The sequence below is a fragment of the Equus caballus genome, chromosome 13 (genome assembly GCF_041296265.1).
Source record: "Equus caballus isolate H_3958 breed thoroughbred chromosome 13, TB-T2T, whole genome shotgun sequence".
NCBI lineage: Eukaryota > Metazoa > Chordata > Mammalia > Perissodactyla > Equidae > Equus > Equus caballus.
In genome coordinates, this window is record NC_091696.1 from 44715785 (window position 1) to 44737523 (window position 21739).

Genomic DNA, 21739 nt, shown 5'->3' on the forward strand with positions numbered 1-21739 from the left:
GTGCTCTCAACACTTTCATGTAGGAGTTCCCTCTTTGCTCAAGTCTGCATTTGCATGCAGATATTCAAAAAATATTCAAAAAACCTGGCAAACGTCCTTCCCTGATCCCTAACGGGGCTTTTGGTGATGAGAATCAGCAAGGACATGGGAAAGGCGCCATCAAATATGTTAAAAAGCAAACCGACCAAGAAACAATACCACACACACGAAACTGCTTTCTCTTTCAGGACAAGAACTAACTAGTAAAAGGGTCCATTTTTTCCCCTGACATATATAGCCTCTTTCTACCTTTCTTATGGGAAATGATAATCTCCTCTTACCCATCACCCACAGTGCTGTCTTACTTTTTTTTTTAAACTAGGAACTGCTTCCTGACTGCGATCTATTAATTTATCCATTCAAGAGGGGAAAAAGGAGAACTTTGCCAGGTTTACACTGGGAGAAAATTACCAGTGAGGACACATTTTTGGTCAAAGGTCAAGCTGCAAAGTTTACTGTGGAGCCTCCAGCTTTGCTGGCCTGCTGGTGTTTTTGAGCTCTAAGGCCACGAGTTGGGGCCTGGCCCAGAAAATGGGGGATTCTGAGAACATTCAGGCTTCCTGGCCAGGGGCTAGGGAGACGAGCGGAGGCTGCAGCAGGAAATCCTGGACATCCAGGTCCCTGCAGCTCTGGCCCGAGCTGACACTGAGGCAGTGTCCCACGTCCCTGGCCGGCACCCTCAGAAGCCGAGCTGCAGCTCCGGGTCAGGGGCTCGGCTGACCCTTGCGAGCGAGTGACAGATTCTATTAAAAATGTGGATTTGATATGCTCAGGCTGGCAGATGTGGGACTGAGGGATGCAGGGAATAAAAGGGCAGCGCAGCACAGCACAGCAAGTCGGAGGGCAAAGCTCAGAGGAAACAGCTTTTAAACGCAAAAGAAGGCAGAAGGCTCCCGACTGGCACACACCCCCCCAGGCGGGAGGGGACGCGTGGGGACCCCTAAAAGCAGCGTCGCAGGAGAAGGTGGCAGCGGCAGGCCCTACACAGTGAGCGGCTGTGGGTCAGTGGCCCACAGACCCAGCCCGCAGCTCTCTGGAGCACCGAATGCTAGAAGGAGATGTGACAGAGTCCCATCCCTCAGCGTGTCTGTAAGTGAAACTACTTCTGGCCTCTGGCTGGACGGTGACTGAATTTACCACTCAGCTCTGAGCAAGGCCAGGGGAAAAAGGGAGGAGGGAAAAAGAAGCCAGTCGACTTCTTGGTTGCTTTTTGCAAATTCTACTGCCCAACCCTGGTAGCCTAAGCTGGGGGGCCCTGCGGGGGGCCCAGCTGGAGAAGCCACTCCAGCTCAGGGCCTGTTCACGGAGAAGCACGATGCTCCCAGGCTGCCTGAGTTTGGCTGGGATGAACTGACACGAGGGGACAGGGCCAGGGGATCCAGTCCTCGGATGGGACAAGGTCAGAGAGGGGATGGCAGGGCAGCCTCGGGGAAGCTGGGGTGATGCTGACTTCGAGAACGGCTCTCGGATGGGTGGCCCAGGCTCCTGTGTCCGAGGCCCCTTGTCCCGGGGGCCCAGTGCTGCGCGGAGCCTGCCGACTGTGGGGGGTGCAGCGTGGTGAGGGGGCGGCGTGGCCGTGGCGGCCGCTGGACGGAGGACCTGCCTGAGTTGAGTGTGCGAGAGACGCGGTGGCAGCTGCCGTTGGAAGCACTAAACCCAGCGGCCGCCGTGACTGTCGGCCTCCGACAGGCTGAGCACCCGGCGGCGTCCTTTCCTGCCACACCTGACTAGAGGGAAACACAGCGACAGATCATAGAAAGCCTTTAACAAGGGCACAGGGAAGGGGGACACGGAGAGGGGACACAGAGCAGCGACGGACACCAAGCATCGAGGAGGGTGTGAGGGGGGCGGGGGCTCGTGACAGCGGGGGCCTGGGGCACAGCCCCTCATGCAGGTGAGACCCCCCCATGCCACCCCCCAGGGCGACACGGCGTCGGCCCAGCTAAGAACCAAATCGTTTGCTCGTGGGAGTCAGCCGGGCTAAAGACAACGAAGCTTCCATCCTGCCGGAAAGGAGAGATTTGGGGTCATCGGCAACATCTGGTCTCGGTGAGAAACCTCAGGGGCAGAAGAACAAAATCGCCTGTCAGTTTTGGATGCGCACCAGCCGTTAAGATGGAAACCCTGCATCCCCGGGGGCCGTCTGACGAGGGACGGGAGTGTGGTCGGAGGGTCGGAGCCAAGCCAGCCAGTGACACAAGCAGACGTCTGACCCCGGCTGACGAGGCCTGTGGTGCTGGATGTCACCGCCAAAGCCAGCAGCGCGGCGCTGTGAGGCCTGGGTTCTGGGAGAGCCTCGGATGGCAAGGTGCCCCGAGGCCCCGCCCCGGCCACAAGGCGATGCTCCAAGACTGAACCCCAGGAGGGAGATCTGCGACAGGGGCCCAGCGGCCAAGGGGTGAGCTCTAATCGGCTGAAACAGAAACGTTAGCAGCATCTCGCCGGGAAGGAAAGAACCACCATCCCTGAGACAAACCCAGGGTGAGAGTGAAGCCTAAACTTCAGGCCACAGAACACAGCAAGGTGAAAGCACCTAACGCCACCGAACTATAGGCTTAAACGTGGTTGAAGTGGTACATTTTATGTTATGTATGTTCTGCCACAATCAAGAAAAATTAACACCGTGGAGAAAGCTGGGGAGAGAAGGTGACACATCTTACTTGGAGCTTCTGTCCTTAAAAGTCCCACCCGACTTGGTGACCAGTTCAGTAACAAGTGGGCCAGTCGAGGGCTCTGGCTCGCGGTGGCCCACGTGGGGCCGTGTGCTGGGGGGGGAGGGCCAGCAGAGCACAACCCCGGCCCTGTCAGGCTCCCAACACAGGGCCACCAGGAGCCAGACTCGTCCTTCTTTCTATGAACCCTCGGGGAAGTGTCCGAGTGGCCACAACCCCTAAGTCCATGGGCCTGAAAAACGGCCACTGGAAAGAGCAGGCTGGCCTTCTGATGACTTCGTTTTTTAACAAATGATTTTCCATCCTCCTCCTCAAAGCAGCTCTCCCAGAACATGTGTGAAATTCGACAGATCTGCACAGAGGCCGGAGGCACACAGGCTGTTTCAGGAACCGGTATAGGTCACGGGGCTCTTATCCGAGGAGAGGGTTTTCTTAGCAGAATCCCACGCAGAGTGTGTGTGTGTGACTGTGTGTGGGAACGTGTGTGTGCACACGCAGGTGTTAACCCAGAAAATATTTCTAAAGAGTTCCTACCAGTCTTACATTTGGTTCCAAAATTGGGTCTATTTTCTCTTTCCCGCCATACGTTTTCTGCAACTTCAGCTTCTCAAAAAAACCCTGCTGATTCTAACCCTGTAATATTCTCACTGGGGAGTGAGCTGAAGCCTCGCAGGCCAGCCGTGCTGGACGAGTGGGTGACAAGACGTGGGGTTCCAGGTGCTGGCCCGTGCAGGGCGCCCCAGCTCACCCCAGAAGGCTGTGAGCACCTCGAAGCACTCTCTGTAAAGGGCAGTGGGCACAGGTGGACTCATGCGTCAGGTGTTAAACCGGGCAGCAAAGCCCCCTTGGGCTCAGCTTTAACAGGTAAACAATCGACAATGAAAATGAAATCTCCTCGCTCCCCACTTTTCTGGGTGCTTCCTTTGGTTACCAGGGAATTCGGTTTTGACGTTTCCTTCAGTCTGTGGCTTCTCCTGGCCCCAGTTTGAGGGCCAGCACTGCTAAAAAGCCGCTCACGAGCATCCACAATTAGTCTCTGGTGTGTGAAGGAGGCTCAGAAGCAGGTGCTCCCGGCAAAGGGGCGTCTCTGGGCAGGGTCCTGTCCCCTGCTGTGAGGGGCCCTCTGCCAGGGCTGGGCCACAGACCTCAGTGATGGGCATGCGGAGTGTTTCTCAAGAACAGACCACCCCCAGTCTGTATCTGGAAGGCAGGATTGATAGGTAGACCCCAGGGATGAGCTGCTAAGAGGGGGCTGGGCTGGTGGAGTGCCACTCTCGGGGGGGCCCTACCAAGATCAGGTTTGACACCCACAGACCTGAGTCGCTCACACTGCAGTCCCCATGCAAAGCTGAGAAAATCTGCATTTGGGGTAAACATGGGCCTCTTTCAAACCCAGGCAGGAAACTGAGGGTCCCCTGGGCTGGACAGAGCGTGGAGGCACAAAACAGCCAAGCATCAGAACAGCCTCCCGCCCTCCTTTGGGGATGAACCCATTGGGGCTGGCAGAGGGCATGTGGCCGTCTGGGGACCACCAGGCCTCCCCCGGTGGGGGCCGCAGAGGCCAGCCTTCGGGCCTCTGAACAGGCTGTGGCTTTTCATTTGGGCTCTAGAACAACCATGCACGTTAGAAGTAGAGATGCGTGCACTTCGTGGGCTGTTCCCAACTGGGATGCGAACCCGAGGCCCTGGTCTCTGCGGCGCCCCTCAGAGGTACCGGAGACAGACCTAGGAGCCACAAGGATGGTCCGCTGGGTCACTTCAGAAGGTGGGGTGCAGGTTTGGAGTTGCCAAGGCCAGCGGTCACAGCCTGACTCCTCGGCTTCCTGGCAGCAGCATCTCGGTCGAGCTGCGCGACCTTTCTGAGCCCCTGTGTTTTCCACTGCCCGCTGGGAGGCGGAGGTGGCAGGATTCAGTGAGGGGTATCTGTGAATGAGCACAGTGCCTGGCACACGGGGGGCTCAGTTTTGGGAGGAGCATCTACTGGGACACCATGCAGCGGGCACACACCGAGAAGGCTATGTGGTGGGTGCCTGTGCCATACCAATTGCCAAAATAGTGTGAGGGCCACCCTGTCTTTTACGGATACTTGTGTACAATTGCACGTTTCAAAGCCGTGGAGCAGAGACACGGAACATGGGGCCTGTCTCGTCTTCTGGCAGATGGCCTCGCTCGTGCACTCTCCCAACCAAACACCCCACCGTGCAGAGTGCGGCTTCAAGAGCCAAGAAGCCACTGGAGTTTGCTCATTCTGCCTGCGAAGGGCCTGACAGCCACTCTCCACGCTGGGAACCTCCAGGACTCAGAGGCCCTGGAAACACAGGGATGGGAAGGCTTCTGATTCAGCACTGTGCCCTCAAACCACTTGGAGGACAGGTGGCCCCTCAGCTGGGCTGCAGCTGTTTTCTGCTGTCCAGGCCGGGTGGGCTGTGGGGAGAGGCCCTGGCCCCTTCCGCTGCCTGGCTGGCCCTCCAAGGACGCCGCCTCCGGCAGGTTGTGGCCAGGCCTCATGGGTAAAAGGGCTGGTAAACAGGCCCCAGTCCCAACAAAAACTGCCACTCTCCTCCACTGCTTGGCTCCCTGTCCAGCACAGCTCATGAGGAGAGTGGGCCGATGCCGGACTGTCTGGGTAGACCTGCCCTACAGGGAACCCGGAAACCTCACGTCTGGTCTCTGGATGGACCTGGGAGGCTGAAGGCTGGCCTGGAAGTCTGGCATCGAGAGCCAAGTGAATGGTAGTTCTTCCAAGACCTGCCACCCCAGCTCGTAGGCCTGGCGACAGAGCTGGCTCTTGTGGCCGGGCACCTGTCCCAGGGAAGAGCTTGTAGACTCCAAGGCGCCCCCTCCAGGGATCAACAGTAGGGTCTTCATTAAGAGGGAAGCACGAGCTGCCCGCCAGGCAGGCCGGTCATCAGGAGGCGAATGACTTCAATGTCACAGAGATTCGGACAGGCAGGCTGCGCTTCAGGTTTTTACTGTCAGGCAGCATCAAAAATGGGGACTTGCATGCTTGCCTCCGCAGGCCTGCTGGGGACGCACCGAACGGGAGCAGACGCCCAGGAGGGCCCGCCCACCACTTATCGACTGGAACTGCCAGCTACCCGACAGCCAGGCTCACAGCCCCTGCATTTCTGAGACAAGAAGACACGTGGTTCGCCCCATGCAGGGGATGCTGCGGGGAGGGATGGACGGGCTGAGAGGCCGAGAGGGAAGAAACCAGCAGCCGTGGACCCTGAGCCTCTGGGGGAAGGGGCAGGATTGGAGGGCCGGGCCACACTCAGGCGATGTCTGCACACGCAGGCCCGGCTTTGACAACGTGGGTCTCTGCTGGTTTCGGTTTATGCAAAGAAGTGAACGGCTCATTTGTCCGTTTAGCTGTTGGCTGTGCCTCCTTCGCAATGAGAGAAAGGCGCACATAGCTACACCTGGAAGAGACCTTTCACCCAAAATACAAGTGAGTGTACATGTGTTTGGGTGCACACAACACAGACACAGACGTGTGTACATGCAGGCAGCACGTGGGTGCACACACGAGCACACAAACACAAGCCCTGCAGCTGGACGTCCAGAGCCAGCGTGTGCCCAGCCTTCCCAGGGGGCTGAGGGCTGCTCCTGGCTTCTGGAGAAAGCTCTCTCTGAACTCTGTTCCCAGCTCTGAGCCCGGGATCGGCAGCGGCACGGCTTGGCTATGCAGCCAACCTCAAATGGGGCTCAGAAATAGCTCAGAAAGGGCAGTCATGTCCCCCCTGGGCCGGGAGAGGAGCAGGTGTGAGTGGAAAAGGGTCTCAGGGAGGTGAGCTGAGCCGACCTTGCTGCTGGGCCTCGTGAGTGTCGACAGGAGACGGAGGTGACGGATGCTCGTGGAGGACGGAGGGGTGCGGGCAGGCGGAGGGGCCTCAGCCACAGCCATGGAGACTGGGCTGTTAGCCCTCTGCTGGGGATCGCAGAAGCTGAAACTCTAGAGAGGGGTGGGCTCTCAAGGACATCTCTGCCTCCGGCGCTGAGGGGACAGTGGCCAGGGCCCTCCGTCTCCCTGACACCGTGGTGGCTCAGGCCCTGTGACGACCCACAGATCCAACAAGAGTTTGGTCAGGTGCCCCTGAAGGATGACGGGCGAGGGCTCTGGATGGGACCTTGGAGGAAGAGCGAAGGACACCGAGGGTCCCCAAATGGGGGTACAGTCTAGGGTCACTGGGGGCCTCCCAAATCAGAGACGCCTGGGGCCCTCCAGACCCATGGGGTCAGGCCACACCATCAAGGCCATTGCCGCCGTCCCTGCCTGCGCCCTGCCCCTCTGGCTGCACTCTGGGGCTGTCTTATTCAGGAAATAAGCCTGGTGTCTTTCCTCCCAGGGTCTCACGTGGTGCAGCGGGGGGCTCACAGCAGCAGAGAACATGGGGGGCCCGCTCACACATCTCCTTCCAGGCTCCCTGCTCACGGGGTCCCTCCGTGCCCTTTCTGCACTTGAGCAAGTTACAGGAGGGCAAGATACGACTCAAGCACGTCCCGATGGACTCTCAAAGGGCGGCAAGCTGCGCCCCTGGTCACAGACGACTAGACTGCCCCCAGTGTTGAAAGAGGAAACTGGTATGTTACGGAGGAAGAAAAAACGAGCAGGGACATGATTCTTTTGCAGGGTTTCAAACAAGCACGTCTGGGAGACCCCTCTTCGTGACACCTAAGACTCTGGAGTGATAAAGGGGTGGATGTGGGCCCGGCCCACCTGCTGTCCATCCCCTCCGGCTCTGCAGTCAGGGACGGCCTTTCAGTGGCCCAGCCTGCAAAAGGAGGGAGGCTCGCCTGCTGGGAGCGGAACCCACGGGCAACATCCTGTCGGAGCGGACACAGAGCCCCCCGAGTGGCAGCGTCCCCAAGCACAGTGGCGAGGAGGAGCTGGGGGTCAGCAGTCTCGGCATTGAGGGATGACAGGGTTCCCCGAAGCCCCCCGGCACGTGTCACATGGCCAATACCTGATGGGCTCTGGGTGGCGGAGGGGGTCGACGAGGAGCTGGCGCCTCCCGAGTCGCAGTGGCTGGTGCTCCCGCTGCCGCTGGGGCTCCCGCTGGCAGAGGGCGACGGTGAAGACAGGGACGGCGAGCTGTGCTGGTTTATGCACTGGGCCACGGCGAAGCCTGGAAGACAAGGTGGCGACGTGACCACGAAGAAGGAAACAAGCCGGCCCGCAGGAGGGGTGCCGCCCCCCACTGGGCGTGAGACCCCATGCGGCAAGCCTTCCCCTCAAAGGCAGGCCTGGGAGGCTCCGCCTTGAGGCTTCGCTGGCCAACCCAAACCGCGCTCCTGGAAGGTCTGAGTCTGCTCCCTGGAAGGAGCTGACCTCAACGGTCGTGCGTGGGACTGACCTGGACTCGCTTTGAAGCTGTTTCAAGGAAAAGGGTGCAGCCAGCCCCAGAGCCGAGAGCAGGGCTGGGAGCCATAAATCTGAGTGCCTGATGCTGGCTCAGCAACGCGCCGGCTGTGCCCTTGAAGGGGACACGCAGCCTCGGGGCTTCAGAGGCGTCTTGACGAAGTTCACAAAGGGACGTGGGACATCCTCAAGGCAAAATCTTGGGGCCTTTGCTAACGCGCTTGAGTCCTGCCAAGGCAGGGCAGGAAGGAGAGCCCCCAAGCCTCTCCCTGCCTGAGAACCTGCTCTGCCCGGGCGGGTCCGGTGAGTTTGGAGTGCAGGACAAAGGAAAGCTCTGGTGGGAAGCTACCAACCCCTGGGTTCCGAACACACGGTCCACAGAGCAACTCCGGGTTTGGAGATGGGGACCCTGGCACGGGGCAGTGGGCGAGCCCCATAGCTGGAAACACTCAGACATGGGCAAAGCCTGCCTCACCACGCAGAAGCACAGGAACCCGAGCCCGGTGTCGTTTCCCACCCACCAGGTCTGGGTGTCCTGGCCGACTTCTCATCGCCCACTGCGGTGGTCGGGGACAGGGCCTGGCTGCAGGGGGGCATATGAAAGGCTGCTGTGTCTGCCCTGAGGACTCGGTGGGACCCCACACCCGGCCACCGTGGAGGTGATATTCTGTACTAATGTTTGGGCGACTTATTTTTGTCTAAGGATCAGCTCCTTAAAAGCCGGGTCCCTATTTATACGCCCACCAGGCCCTTGTGGTTTCGGGAGATTGACTGCACGAGGGTGGGAGGCTGGCGGGAGCACGGCGTGGAAATTCACCAGCCCCGCTTTCGCAGAGGACAGCACTCCTGCCCGCGCCTCCGGTGGAGGCCCGTCTGCCGAGAGAACAGCAGGATTATGGTGCCAGGTTCTCAGGAAGGGGCTTATGTGACATACGGTGTGTGGTGAGGGGCGCTCGGACCGACCACGGCAGACATGGAGGCAGCTCCAACACCAGGCAGGAAGGTGCCCAGGGGCGACCGCCGCAGCTGGAGCTTCAAGCGGTGACCCCCGGTTTACAAGCTGCTTACTTGCCTCCAAGTGAATCACCCCTCAACCAACCAAAATGTCCAGATGGCTTTTCCCAGCCTGCTTCTTTATCAGAGCCATGAAGAGAGGGGCTGGCGAGTGTGGTAACAAGAGTCGGGAGCAAGTCTTACATGCTCCTGACATCTCCCCAGCCCACGTGGATGGATGATGTGGCTGTCACCAAGGTGGGCCCCTACCCCTCTCTTAAGACAGGCGTCTTCTCTCTCACGCTCTTTAGAGCCCTGGTTTATGACTGTAAGACACCTCGGGTGGGGCGCGCGGGGAGCAGGCGCGACGCAGAAACTGCAGTCAGGATCCTAACGTTCCTTCGTTTGGGGAATGGATCAGCGGTTGAGCCATAGATCATGCACCTTTTGCATAAATTACACAATAAGTATTGCGTACCTTCTGCATGCGCTGAGACTTAAATAGAATGAAAAAATCACCAGCCTCTGAGACCACCCGTTTGCAGGGTCTAGAGATAAGAGGCAACGCATCTTTTCTCGCCTGCTGTGTCTAAAAGTCCGCCTCCCTCCTTTCCCCCACCTTCCACTCTCCTCTCCCTCCCCCATGGCACTGGGGACCCACAAAAGCCCAGCAATGTGTTTTTGTTTTTGCTGGGTACCCAGTCTTCCCCGGCAGTTTCTAGGGGCTCCAACCCAAATTGAGGTGGGGAGCACGTGAGAATCCATCCGACATGTCAGAGTCAGGAGGGCTCTGGAGAGAACTCGGGACAGGCGCCTGTGGCCGGGCCCTCTGTTCTGCTCTTGCTTCATGCCCACAGGGCTCTTCTTAATGAACTAGCTTTGGTGGAGGTGCCAAGTGCCTTTCCGGGCGAGAGTCAAACAGACGCGGACTGCCAAGGACTTGCAAACACGCCAGGGATCATGGGACGAGGGCACAGGCAGACAGGCCTCCCTGAGATCTCCCACAGATAAAATTCCTGGCTCTCCCCATGTGTGTCTCAAGAACGGCCTGCGAAATGTGTATCAAAGGCCGTCCAGGTTTTCAGCCCATCTGACCGATTCCACATCGAGAAATTTATGCTGCGAGAAGGCGCTGTGGACGGATCCACGTGGGGAACAGGGCGGGTGTTCAAAGCGCTGGGGTGGCTGACAGAGAACTGGAGACTGTCAAAATATCCAACAATTAGGGAAAGGCCAAATGAATTCCAATACGTCTAGATGATGAAATTCTCTGCTGCTGTGAAAGATGCTCGTACAAAAGAAGATTAAGTATGGAGGGAAATGCCCAAGACACAGTAAATTAAAAAAGGTTAGGAAAAGCATGTCCCACACGCTCCCACTGTTGTAAAAAAAAAAAAAAGAAGAAGAAAAAAAAATTCAGGCTCTGCCTCCTTCCTTGTACCCAGCAGAGCAAACAGTCTGGAGTGATCGAAGCTGAAGTGGTGGGAGAACCAGGTGGTTTTATCATGGCGAGTTTTAGTTTTGCTTTTTCTGCTTGTCTGAATTTTCCAGGATTCCTACTACAAATATTGTTTTAAACCCGAAAAGGAACGGAGGAGGGAGGAAGCACATAAGTTCCGGGTCCCCAACACACCCCTGGGATCCGTTCTGACCTCTGAAGCCGTCTCCCTGAGCCGGGGCCGGGCCGATGCCCCCGCAGCAGGTGCCCCTGTGCCAGGGTGGAACGCAGCCTCTGCTTTCCAAGAGCCCTGGCTTCACGGGGGCAGGCCGGGGTTGTCCTGCTGCCCTGTGGCCCCGTTCTGCCAGCTATTCTGGGAAGACAAACTCATGAGCATCTCTCTGGGCGTTTGTCAAGTGCAAAAATACCACAAAAAGGTCAGCCTTCTATTTGAGGCCCACTGATAGAGGGAGCACTGGGCTGGGAGTCAGGGCCCCAGCTCAAGTCTGAGCTCAGCCCAAAAGGTTTTGCGACCCTGGACAAGCCCCCTCTCTTCCACGGGCCTCTATGTCTTTGTGCGAAAAACGAGACAGTGAGTGAGGATCTCCCAGCTTAAATGGTCAATAGTTTTCTTTTTACCTATAAATTTGAATTTGATTTGAACCCTGTGACCTTTTTGGGGGGCGGTGGGCAAGAAGACGATACTGAAACGTGCACCTTGAATATACCCTGCACACACCCTTCCCTTCGGATACGACACCCACCCAGGTTCGCCCTGCAGAGAGGCAACGTCGGGGTCCTGAGCCGGCCGACAGCCGCCTGGGGACTTGCAGATCCACTTCACTTTGCTCATATCATTTTGGGTGTGTCTGTTTCAGGTACCACCATCTACACATTGGGAGATTTTACATACAAATCCGGATTTCTGGCTTCTTAAATAATAGAAAGATGTAGCATTCCTGGGCCCCATTCCCCTGTGGCAGCGCCTGGAGGGGGGGACTGGCCCCTTCTCCCCCCACTAACTTGTCTTCCTGGCGCTGGGAGGCATTTCAGCTCATCTCTGCGATTTATCCTCAGATTCTTGTCCAAATTCACAGGACGCAGGGAAGTTCCAGCCCCCAGAGGTCTTTCAAGTCAGCTCCCTCCTCAAACCTGAACCCCCAGAATCACTGGGGGGCATATGTTGAGATGGCGCCACCTGCCTCTGGCAGCCCAGGTGGGTCCTCAAACCACATGACAAAACCACCTGCCCTCCACGTCAGCGGGGCTGTCCCCTCGCTCTGGAATTCCCTTTTGCCCTTTTGCCATCTTCTCAAATCCCTTCCCCATCCTTTGAGGCTCACACAGCTCAGGGCCAGCTTGAGCAAGAGTTTCTGCAGCTGGTGGGGTAATTGTTCCCTCCCCTGTACTCCCACAGCCTGCCCCATCCAGCCCTGGGGCCTCGTCAGCTGTATAGGAGTTAGTCTTTACAAGTTATTGCTATTTTGTGCAACAACTATCGTTACTTTAACAGCTAGCACCTGAAATCCTCTGAGGTTAAGAGGGTTTTGGACAGTGTTTCTGATATTGTAAGCTGTCTCCCATTACCCAATTTCCCCTTCATCTGCAGTTAGAGAACCTGGCAGCTCGGCATGGCCATGTGACTAACTCGTGGCCAATGAGATAGAAATGAAAGTGGCATGTTGGATTTCCAGGAAGGCTTCTTAAAAGGAAAGAGGTATGTCTTCCTCCACCCTGCTTCCTGAAACATGGATGTGATGGCTGGAACTCCAGCAGCTATCTTGGACCATGAGGTCAAATCACACATTAGGGATGCCAGAGCATTGGGCATCAAGCTTGGGTCCCTGATGGCTTTGTGGAGACCTTGACTGCTTGAGAGGGAAATAAACTTCTCTTTCGGGTTTTTCTTTACTATGTAGTTGAACCTAATCTTAACTGACAGTTGCAAAAAAGGCTTTGTTAATGCAGATTTGTGAGCTGAGCTCCATAGGGACAAGCAACTGGCTGGCCCCCTAGCTTCTGGTGTTGGGAAACTGGCTTGCACTTCCTGGGGGGAATCTGAGAGTGGTGAAGTGAGGAGAAAGAGGGGAAGGGGCAAGTGAGATGGGGGAGGTGACCTTCCCCATGATGCCCCAAATCTTTAGGGAACGCTCCTTCAACTGTTTCCTTGTGTGGTGCAAGTGGACTTTTGGGTGGAAACCAATGAAGGGACTGAGTTTCTGCCTGGGTTCACACCAGGCCACATAGAGATGACGCAGCAGGGCTAAGACCTGGAAACAGTGGGGCCCACGAGAGACTAAAGAGTGGAAAGCTTGCATGTGAGCCAGCTAGAGAACTGGGGGTTTGAGCCAAAGGTTTCCTAACTCTCTGAGGAGCGGGGAGGCCCCAGCTGACCTCTGTGGTCTGCCCAGAGCTTGCGCCATTTTGCACACCATAATCCCTCCAAGGCTACCGGTTACACGATTGAAGGGCAACTATTTCAGGTGAGAAACTGGAAGACGTGAAAACTACCCGAGCACGTGAGGGATTCCACAGGGACCTCGTCCAGAGCTGAAGCGGAAGGAACCCAGTGGGCTCTGACTTCATCCGGGGATGCTGGTCTCTGCTAACGCACTAACCCCACCCCACAGCCTCCTCCCCTACGGATGCTCTTACAGCTCACCGGCTTCCAGGAAGGACTGGAGGTGGCTTACATGTTAAAACCCAAACCCAGATGCCACAGATACTCAGTAGTGAAAGCCCCTGCCACACAAACTGGATGACGAGAGTCCAGCAATAAAAGGTGACACAAAGTGACCAGTTAACACCAGAACAACGTCCAGCTACGGGAAGCTGATGTCACCACTGGCTCCGCACATGCTGGGAGCCAAGACCTCGAGGAAAATTGTCCCAGGTGCCCCAGGCCTCGGGACACACCAGCTCACGGGCTAGGCTCTCGTCCCATCCCCTCCTGGGCAACGTTCCTGAACGCAGTTCCCGGAAGACACAGCTGCCTGGCTGGAGGTGGGGCCTTGCTCTGGACAGACGATGCCACATCACAGCACTCCGCACACTTTTTCCTCAAAAGTGAAATTCTAATTTATACCTGAGATGCCGACGGGGCTGCCCTCGCTGCATGGCGCCTTGCCAAGGGGGGGCTCCCCTGGTCTTTTCCAGACTCCTCTGCAGACACTACCTTGGAAAATCACACACACAGCAAGTTGGGAACTCAAAGGCTCGCGCTGACGGGCCACAGACTCGAGTTCCGAGGCCAATGGGTAACATGGGCGAGCAAGGAACGGCCAGGGGGACAGGCTGACCGTCGCCCCATCTGCCATCTGCTCTCCCTCATTCCTTTTCCCTCATCTCCCTTTTGCCGTGACTGCGACATGGGTGAAAAACAAATATGGTACCGGGGATGTTCAGCCTCTGTGTGAGGGAGACGATAGGGGCTGGGAGAGACTGGAGAAAAGTGGGAAGAGCAGCTCCCCAGCCCCAGCCTGTCCTGGCTGCTGCCTCCCGAGCAATGGGCCTTGGTGGGGCTACAGTTTCCCATTCTTTGAGAGAAGCTGGATATCTGGACTTTTACATAAAACCTTCTCATTCTTAAAATTGTTGACGACTTAATTCACATTCCTTCTTTTTTTTCTTTTGTGATGAGGAAGATTGTCGCTGAGCTAACATCTGTGCCAATCTCCCTCTACTTTATATGTGGGATGCCACCAAAGCTTGGCTTGGTGAGTGGTGTGTAGGTCCACGTCCGGGATCTGGACCTGTGAACCCCGGGCCGCCGAAGCAGAGCACATGAACTTAACCACTGCACCACCGGGCCGGCCCCATTCACAATCCTTTTTTAAACGAGAAGCAGACAACACCAAGCAAGCCAAACCAAGCACGTCTCCCATCCGTGTGGGCCATGAGTGCACAGCCTCTGCTCCAGGCTGAGACCTGGGGTCACACATCAAGGCCACCTTGCCCCAGCTCCTGACTCGTGTGGCTTCTGAGTCAGACGATGTGACCTGGAGCCACGTCAGTCTCAGACGGATGAGCTTCCAAGAAGGCTAGTCTGCAAGAGACCTCTTTTAGGAAAAAGCTCTAAGATTTGGAGGGGAGAGCTATGTGTCCTAACAAAAACGGACATTTATTCTTGCCTGTTCCACCCTGAAAAGCATAAAATGAAGCCTGCGAAGGCTGCGTTAGGAGAGGTAACCCCGCATCTTCGCAGTCTCCGACTTCAGAGAGGCCCGGGGGCGGGCAAGTGCCCCAGCCTGCCTCTCATTAGCAAATTCCTCCTGCCCAGCTCAGGTTTCCACCACCGACGTGGTGCGCACGTCTTCTCACCAGCCCGAGATGCTGGGAAACAGGAAAAAATCAATCGGCCCAATGACCTCGTGCACAAAACTGAAGACAGCAAGTGCGGCCGTGGCCTCGCTCCCCCCTCACTGGCTCCTTCCGCGGCTCTGCCCTTTCACCTCCCCAAGCGGCCTGCCCGGTCCCTGGGGCGAGACAGGAGGGGCTGGGCCATCTGGGCCTTGAGCCTGGTGGTGGCTCGGGACAGACTGCAGCTTACAGGGTCCCTAGGCGGCTGGGAGCCTTCTCGCCCCCGCTTCTGACTCAAGAGGCTGGCTCTGAAGCCCACGCCAGCATGATGAGAGGGACACCCCGGGGCAGTGGGGGCCGGGAGCCACTGAGGGAGGGGCCACACCCAAAACCAAACTGTCTGCGCTGTTCCAAGAACGCGGGTGGGGGGCTGAGGGCGCAGGGTGCAGATTTGAGTCCAACAACGGCACACACAGTGGGCCAGGCGAGGCCCGGGTGTCTCCCGGGACCCCTCTGAGGAACTTGCACAGAGAGCAAGGCACCTCCCGACACGGTCGCAGGTTCAGAAGGGCAGTGACTCTGCAGGCCGGCAGCACGCTCAGGGTCCCCCGCGGTGCCCCCTCACTGCGGGGCTCTGAGGCTGGCGTGGAGCTGGAAGACGCGCAGCGCACGGACACCCTCCCCCCGGTCTCCCTTCAGTGAGCCGCACACAACCAACGGTGTCCAGGCTGTGTGCACACAACTCTGGGCTTTGGGGCGATCTATGGCTTCCCTCAACGGTCACTCTCTGTGTGCACTTCCTGTCCAGCCCAGGGGGCAGGCCTGTAAATCAGGCCCCTGGGGCAGTGCCATCTCCACGGGCGCCCTGGGCCAGGCCTGAGTAACCTCATCTCAGGCGACTTCCTACATCACTAACTGGCTGTACCTCAAAATGCTTAAAGACTTTTATTTCTGATTGCTTTCAAAGGGGTCATATGTTCAACATATAAAAATAGCGGGGGACTTGGAGACTCTTTTAGCCTAGAGCTCTTTATCCACGGATAAATCCTCCTGGATTTTAAGGACTATACTTGAAAACCTGCAGAAGAGAAAAAATGGTCTTTTAGTATTGCCTTCTCTTTGTGCCAGCTCTCTCCCTACTTGCCCCACTGCTCTCAGGGGAGGCCTGAGTGGGCTGCCACCCTCGGGAGAGATCCAGGTCAAATTGTCCCTGAGGCTGCCGGGGGCATCTGGGCAGTGAGCCCGTCGGCACCCTGCTGTGCTCAGCCGCGCTGGCATCCCTCAGCGCCTGGACACGAGCACCTTCCAGGCCGCCGAGGGTCGGCCAGCAGGCGGGAGTCACGGGCGTACTAGATCTCGGAGAATCCCGTTCAGAGGCATAGCCTCGCTCTGGACTTTTAAAGCGGAAGCTTCCCAGGCCTTGGGCTTGGTTCCCAAGGACCGGGTCCCTGATCGCCCAGCCCCTGCCCTCTTCCAGTGGAATTACCGTCTGCACATTAGTAAGCAAACAGCTCCACAACAGTCTCTCAGCAAAGGCACTAGAAAGCCCAGCAGCGGCCGTCTAGGCTGCCTCCCTAGCGAGGCAGGAAACAGGGCTGAAAGAGCAACAAGAGGGAGGGGAGTTAGACCGTGAGCAGGGAGCGCTTCCAGACACAGGGAGGGGGCCCGGCCAGCGCGGGGTGGGTCCCTTACAGCCCTGCTCACAAAGGACCACCTCTTGAGGTTTTCACTGGCCCCAGGATCTCACATCCTTTCTGGCAAGCCTCTCACTCGACAGCCCTGCGCTCGGCTCTCGGGCCAGAAGCAGGTGCGTATCCCACACGGATGTGTACGCCCTGCGCTGTGCTCTACAAGCTGGTGGTGTGCAAAGGGGCCAGGGCATGCGGTCTGGTCTGCAAAAGGCCTGTGCGCTCGACACATACTTAACACGCTCCCGAGCAGAACCGGGCACCCGTGGTCCTGCTTCCACTCGTGTGTGTCTGCCAGGACTCAGGAGTGCACAGCGGAGCGGCCCACTTCCGCACCTGGGCCGTGTCACCGAGGCCTCTCCCGACAGACTGGGGTGAGGCCAGAGCGACAGATGATGACACTCTACTGCACATCGTCTACAGAGACCTGGAGATAGCATCTGGATCGACGCGGGTCAGACGGTATCAGGAGTGTGTGCAGAGCCGCACAGACATCGTGACAAATAGCGGCCCAGAACAGGCTCCGAAGCCGTAACTGAGGTGGAGGAGAAGGACTCTGTCAACTTCTGTCCCAGCAGACCTGTGGGGCACGGGCACACACAGCTCTGTCATCTACAAGGGAGGAGCTGTGGGCAGAGCAAACACTTGGCTCTGGGCCTGCAGGGCCCACTCCGGGTGCAGGAGACGGGGTGAAGAGTGCCAGGGTGTCTGGCCACCCCATGTGCATGTGTGACCTCGAGGAACCATGACCCCACAAGCCTGGGTGCTCTTGCATGTAAAGGGGTGACAGCAGCACCCGCACTGGGCCCGTGGGGACTCAAGTTGAGGCAGTCAGTGTTCAGTTGGCACCAGCAGTTTTGATCACTGAACTAGCATTATGGCAGCTGGAACTTGGGCCCAATGAGGCAAGAACTGGTGACTTTCATTTGTATAAGTGTCTTCACACACGGGGTATGTGGCAGAAGGAAGGGTTCAGCTTTTTAGAGAAAATGACGTAACACAAAGCAAAATCCTGCTTCGTGTTAGTCGTTGTGACTGAAGGTTTTAGGACTCGTTAAAGACGGAGCTTTTTAAAGTCACTTCAAATATCTAAGTTTATGGGATTTACATGAAAACAGTGTATGAGAAAATGAGGTTCTTGTGTTCACCTAGATTCTTGAAATGTCATCTGTTATGTTTGGGTTCAAGACACACATGACTGTGTTCTGTTTGTTAGTATTTCTTTGCTAGGGAGCCGAACATATTAGGTGGGACCGTATGAAATTGCCCATATTCGACCAACATGACCAACGAAAATGGCAATTTCGTACAGAAGATGAATTTGTCCCTCTTCAAGATGGCCACTGGAATAATTCACGGAGGGACGGGAGGGGGACAGGGCTGGGTGTGTATTCAAACAAGTGGATTTCCCTAGTTCTCACTCTCAGTCCCCATCAGTCCCCATCACACCCTGTGTGTGTGTGTGTGTCTGTGTGTGTGCACACGTGTGTGCTCCTCTCTCCAGCGGAGATTCATCTTTTCGTTTCTAAAAGGCAGCAGCTTCAACAAAATGCTTGGAAATGATCTTGGCACTTAAGGAGAGGAGTGTGTCTTTCTGATGGAAAATCCCTCAAAAAGGGACTTAGGGGGCCTTGGAGGGCTTCTCGGGGCTCCAGTGTGACCCGCTTTCCCTCTGTGCTTCCTTGCAAATGCTAAGCTAATGTGTTCGATGCTCAAATCACCCTGGCTGCTCTGCATTTGTAGTTTTGACTTATTTTTTTTTTACTATTATTAATATTTCATCATAAAAGTATTGATTTCCTTTAACTAAGAGACTTTAAAGTTTGCTGCATCCTTAAGCATGATTTTATTATGTCTTGGGGCCAAATGTTTTTTCCTCCCCCCAAAGGAATGCTTTCCCTTTTATACAATGTGTGTCAAGAAGAAAAAAGGAATTGATTCACGGAATTCTGCACGATAGGCAACTTTTAAGGAACGTCTCTGGTAGGGACCCTGGACTGACATTTCCTAAATGTAACCACAGGGTCTCATTCCTTGTCAAGCCTTTTTATCTGTTAGAGGTAAGAACCAAATCACAAAATTTACATTAAAATACAAGATAGTTCCAAGAGAAGTTAATATGGGAAAATTAAGACAACTCTAGACACGACCCCAAAGCTTAAGGACTCCTTACAAGTGCCTCAGGACTCAAAAAACCTGTTTCCACACTGTCATCTCTCTTCCTTCCTTTAAGAAAGCCAACAGAAAACAAGAAGAAATACTGCCAGTTTGGGGCTGCCTAGAAAAGGCTCGGTTTCCCGCCTTATCTGAATTGCTGGCATCAGGTGCCAGTTGCGGAGTTAGGGAAAGAAGGAGCACGGGGTTTTACAGAACCCATCCAGGAAGCGGGCGGAGGGCAGTAACTGGCAAACCAAACGGAGCGCTCTGAAACGTTTAAATATTGAACATCCTTTCTCCTTCCTCCACATTTATTATTAACTTGGACCCACATCACTGTGCACGTTGACTTCATTTCTTCCCAAGAATCCAAGACACAATGGATGAGGCTCGGGGCCGGGGAGCGGGGGTGGGGCTGAGATTTGGGTTTCTCTCTCTCCTGCCTCGCTGGAAATCCTTTACGGTCAGCCCCACGTTTTCAGAGTCATGAATTCCTGGAAACGTCTCAGCGTTTCAATGGCCCCTGGCGCCCGAATGCAGATGATTAGTGCCCCAAATATTGACACACCAGACCTTCTTCCCCTTCCAAACAAGGGGGCAGCGTCAGAGGCAGGCTGCATGAAAGATGCTGTCGCCAGCGGCCAAGGGAGGTTGCAGGAAAGTCATTCGGACAGGCGCTCTATTGTTTGGGACCGCGGTTCCCTCAGCTTTGCCCAGGTAGAAACAATGCCCCTGATGCCAGGGGAATGTTACAATTGTCCGGTTTAAAAAAGAAAGGAAAATCTGTCTGCAGCCACCAGATAGCCTTTGCTCAGTTACGAGACAGCTGGGAGGGGGCTGGCAGTGACCTTGCTCTGACATATCACATGTCAGCAGCCGGGGCCAGCAGCCAGGCCAACTCAGAGCCTGGACCTGGTGTCATTCCCCGTGAAGACGAACATTTGGGATTGGAAATAGAAACCTAAGACCCTTCCAGAAAACGAGGCGGCAGCTTATCTTGGGAACAAAGAAGGGGGGTGAGCGGGGGCTGCTCATTGTGCCCTCCTGTCAAAAGGAAGACCCTCTGGATCTGCGGGCAGGACAAGCTGCTTACAAGCACTCGTTTGTCCTGGGCTTTTATCTGTTGAAGTGAAACTGTCCCAAATGACTGGCTGACAGCTTCCACTTTCCGTTAAAAGACAGCACTGCATTTGAGATCGATGTTCCCCCTGCAACGCCGTCTAAATTTATCCTGCCCTGCATCCTGCTCTCTGGGCCCTGCACTACGCTGGCGGGCAGCGTCTGTCTTCCGACGCCATCCCCAGCCAGGAGGACTCGAGCACCTGGCCCCGTCCTCCTGTTCATCGCGCGCACAAACCCCCCGTTCTCTCAAGGATTCCTCTGCTGCCTGGTTCTCTGAAGTCCCACGAATCAAGCTCTGGCTTCCAGGCTCTTTACCTCGCCCCGGCTCTCAAATCCACCCTGAGAAGCCACCAGGCTGGCTGGCTTTGAACGACGGCTCTTGAGAATCCCCCCCGGCCAGCTCCCGCGCCCCCAAAGCAGCTGAGTACTCATTACTTGATTGCCTTTCGAGGTACTGGGATGATGCAGGCTGTCTCGGGCTCTACACACTGAACTAAACCAGGGAACTCACTTCTCTCTCCAGGTCTCGCTTGGCAAGCTGCCCTGGGAGTGAAATGTCACTGACTGATTTAATGCCTGCTGCCCAGAGAGCCCAGGATTTCTGAAATCTGTCTTCGTACATGTGGTTGCAAGAGCACAAGCCCTAAACAGACATTTTGAGCTACGGTTTCTATTTTGCTGTTGACCTGTGGACTCACTCTCTTTTTGGCAGGAATAAGAAATAAAATAAAAATGAGACTTGACAGGAAGGATGCACGTGCCGATTGCTGGCAGGCACGTGCATGCATGCTGTAAAGAGGGTTTTGCTTTGAAGCACCCGGCAGGCTGACATCTCTGGAGAGGCCCAGTGAATAAAAAACACGGGGTGTGGCCAGTCGGGCATCCCCCACTCTGCTTCTGGAAAGCAGCCTGGCAAGGTGCTATCAAGAGTCGTAAATGCAGGGCATTCCCACTAACCCTAAGGAACGTTCATAAAGGAGTAATTGGGAACGTGGACAAGGATTTCTGTATAGGGATGTTCATCACAGGGCGATTCCTAATGCACTAGAAATAGCTTAAGTAGCCAACATAAGTGGGCTGGCTAAGTAAATTTTAGCTAATCTGGCTGTTGTGGGTGGAATTCTGTCCCCTGCCCTGATTCTTATGTTGAAGCCCTAACCCCAGTTCCTCCAAACGTGCCCTTATTTGGAAATAAGGTCATTCTGCAGATGCAGTGAGCTGAGATGAGGTCATTAGGGCGGGCCCTGATACACCACGAGTGTCCTAACACAAAAGGAGAATCTGGACACAGAGGGGTGTGCAGGGACAATGGCACGTGAGGATGAGGTGGAGACTGGCGGATGCTTGGACAAGCCAACGAGAAGACTGCCAGCAACACACCAGCAGCTGGGAGAGAGCAGGACGCCGCCTCATCAACCTCGCATGGTCCTGATCTCAGCCTTCCGGGTTCCAGAACTGTGAAATACTAAATTTCTGTTGTTGAAGCCCCCAGTTGGTGTACTTTGTTATAAACCAATACTCAGACAATGGACTATTATGCATCTGTTAAAAACGAAGCCTAGGAAGAGGTATTCTACAGCACAGGGAAATGCTTCTGACCTAATAGTGACATGCTTAGAAATGAAACCCCACCACCTAGTGCTTTGGATCTTGGGCGGCACGTGGGCACAGAGAGGGGCATCCAAGGATGCCCACTGCTGCCTGGGATAGCGACAGCCTGGAAAGCACCAAAAAGTCCAGCCAAAGAAACACACGTGTCCACACTGGAATACTACACAGCCAAGAAAAGGAATGAGCAAAATCTATACACGTTAACACAGGAAGATTTCTGATTCACAGTGGTGTCTGAAATCAAGCTGCAGAAGGGTATACAGAATTATGATTCTGTTTAGGTTAAAAGAAAAAAAAAGGCAGCCCCAACTCCTAAGACAATTACAGTTCCATAACCCCTTATCCTAAACCCTTGAGG

General features: G+C 55.7%; 1 protein-coding gene and 1 long non-coding RNA gene across 14 annotated transcripts in view; both read right to left on the reverse strand.

Moving 5' to 3' along the window:
• The window catches only part of CLEC16A (C-type lectin domain containing 16A), a 200216-nt gene that overhangs the window by 2873 nt on the left and 175604 nt on the right, over window positions 1-21739 (reverse strand). For 7 of the 13 annotated variants that reach the window (XM_001490219.7, XM_070231014.1, XM_070231013.1 and 4 more), the window contains one exon: window positions 7679-7840. In XM_001490219.7, coding sequence (XP_001490269.3) covers window positions 7679-7840 — 162 coding nt within the window. Of the gene's footprint in view, window positions 1-1642; window positions 1767-1989; window positions 2098-7678; window positions 7841-21739 lie in introns of all 13 variants that reach the window. The other 6 variants (XM_070231022.1, XM_070231020.1, XM_070231018.1 and 3 more) reach the window with 2 other exon arrangements.
• On the reverse strand, window positions 15736-16401 carry LOC138917020 (uncharacterized). The gene is made up of 2 exons (XR_011424347.1): window positions 16290-16401; window positions 15736-15881 (listed from the first exon to the last, which is right to left on the reverse strand). It is a non-coding gene; the product is annotated as an uncharacterized lncRNA (long non-coding RNA).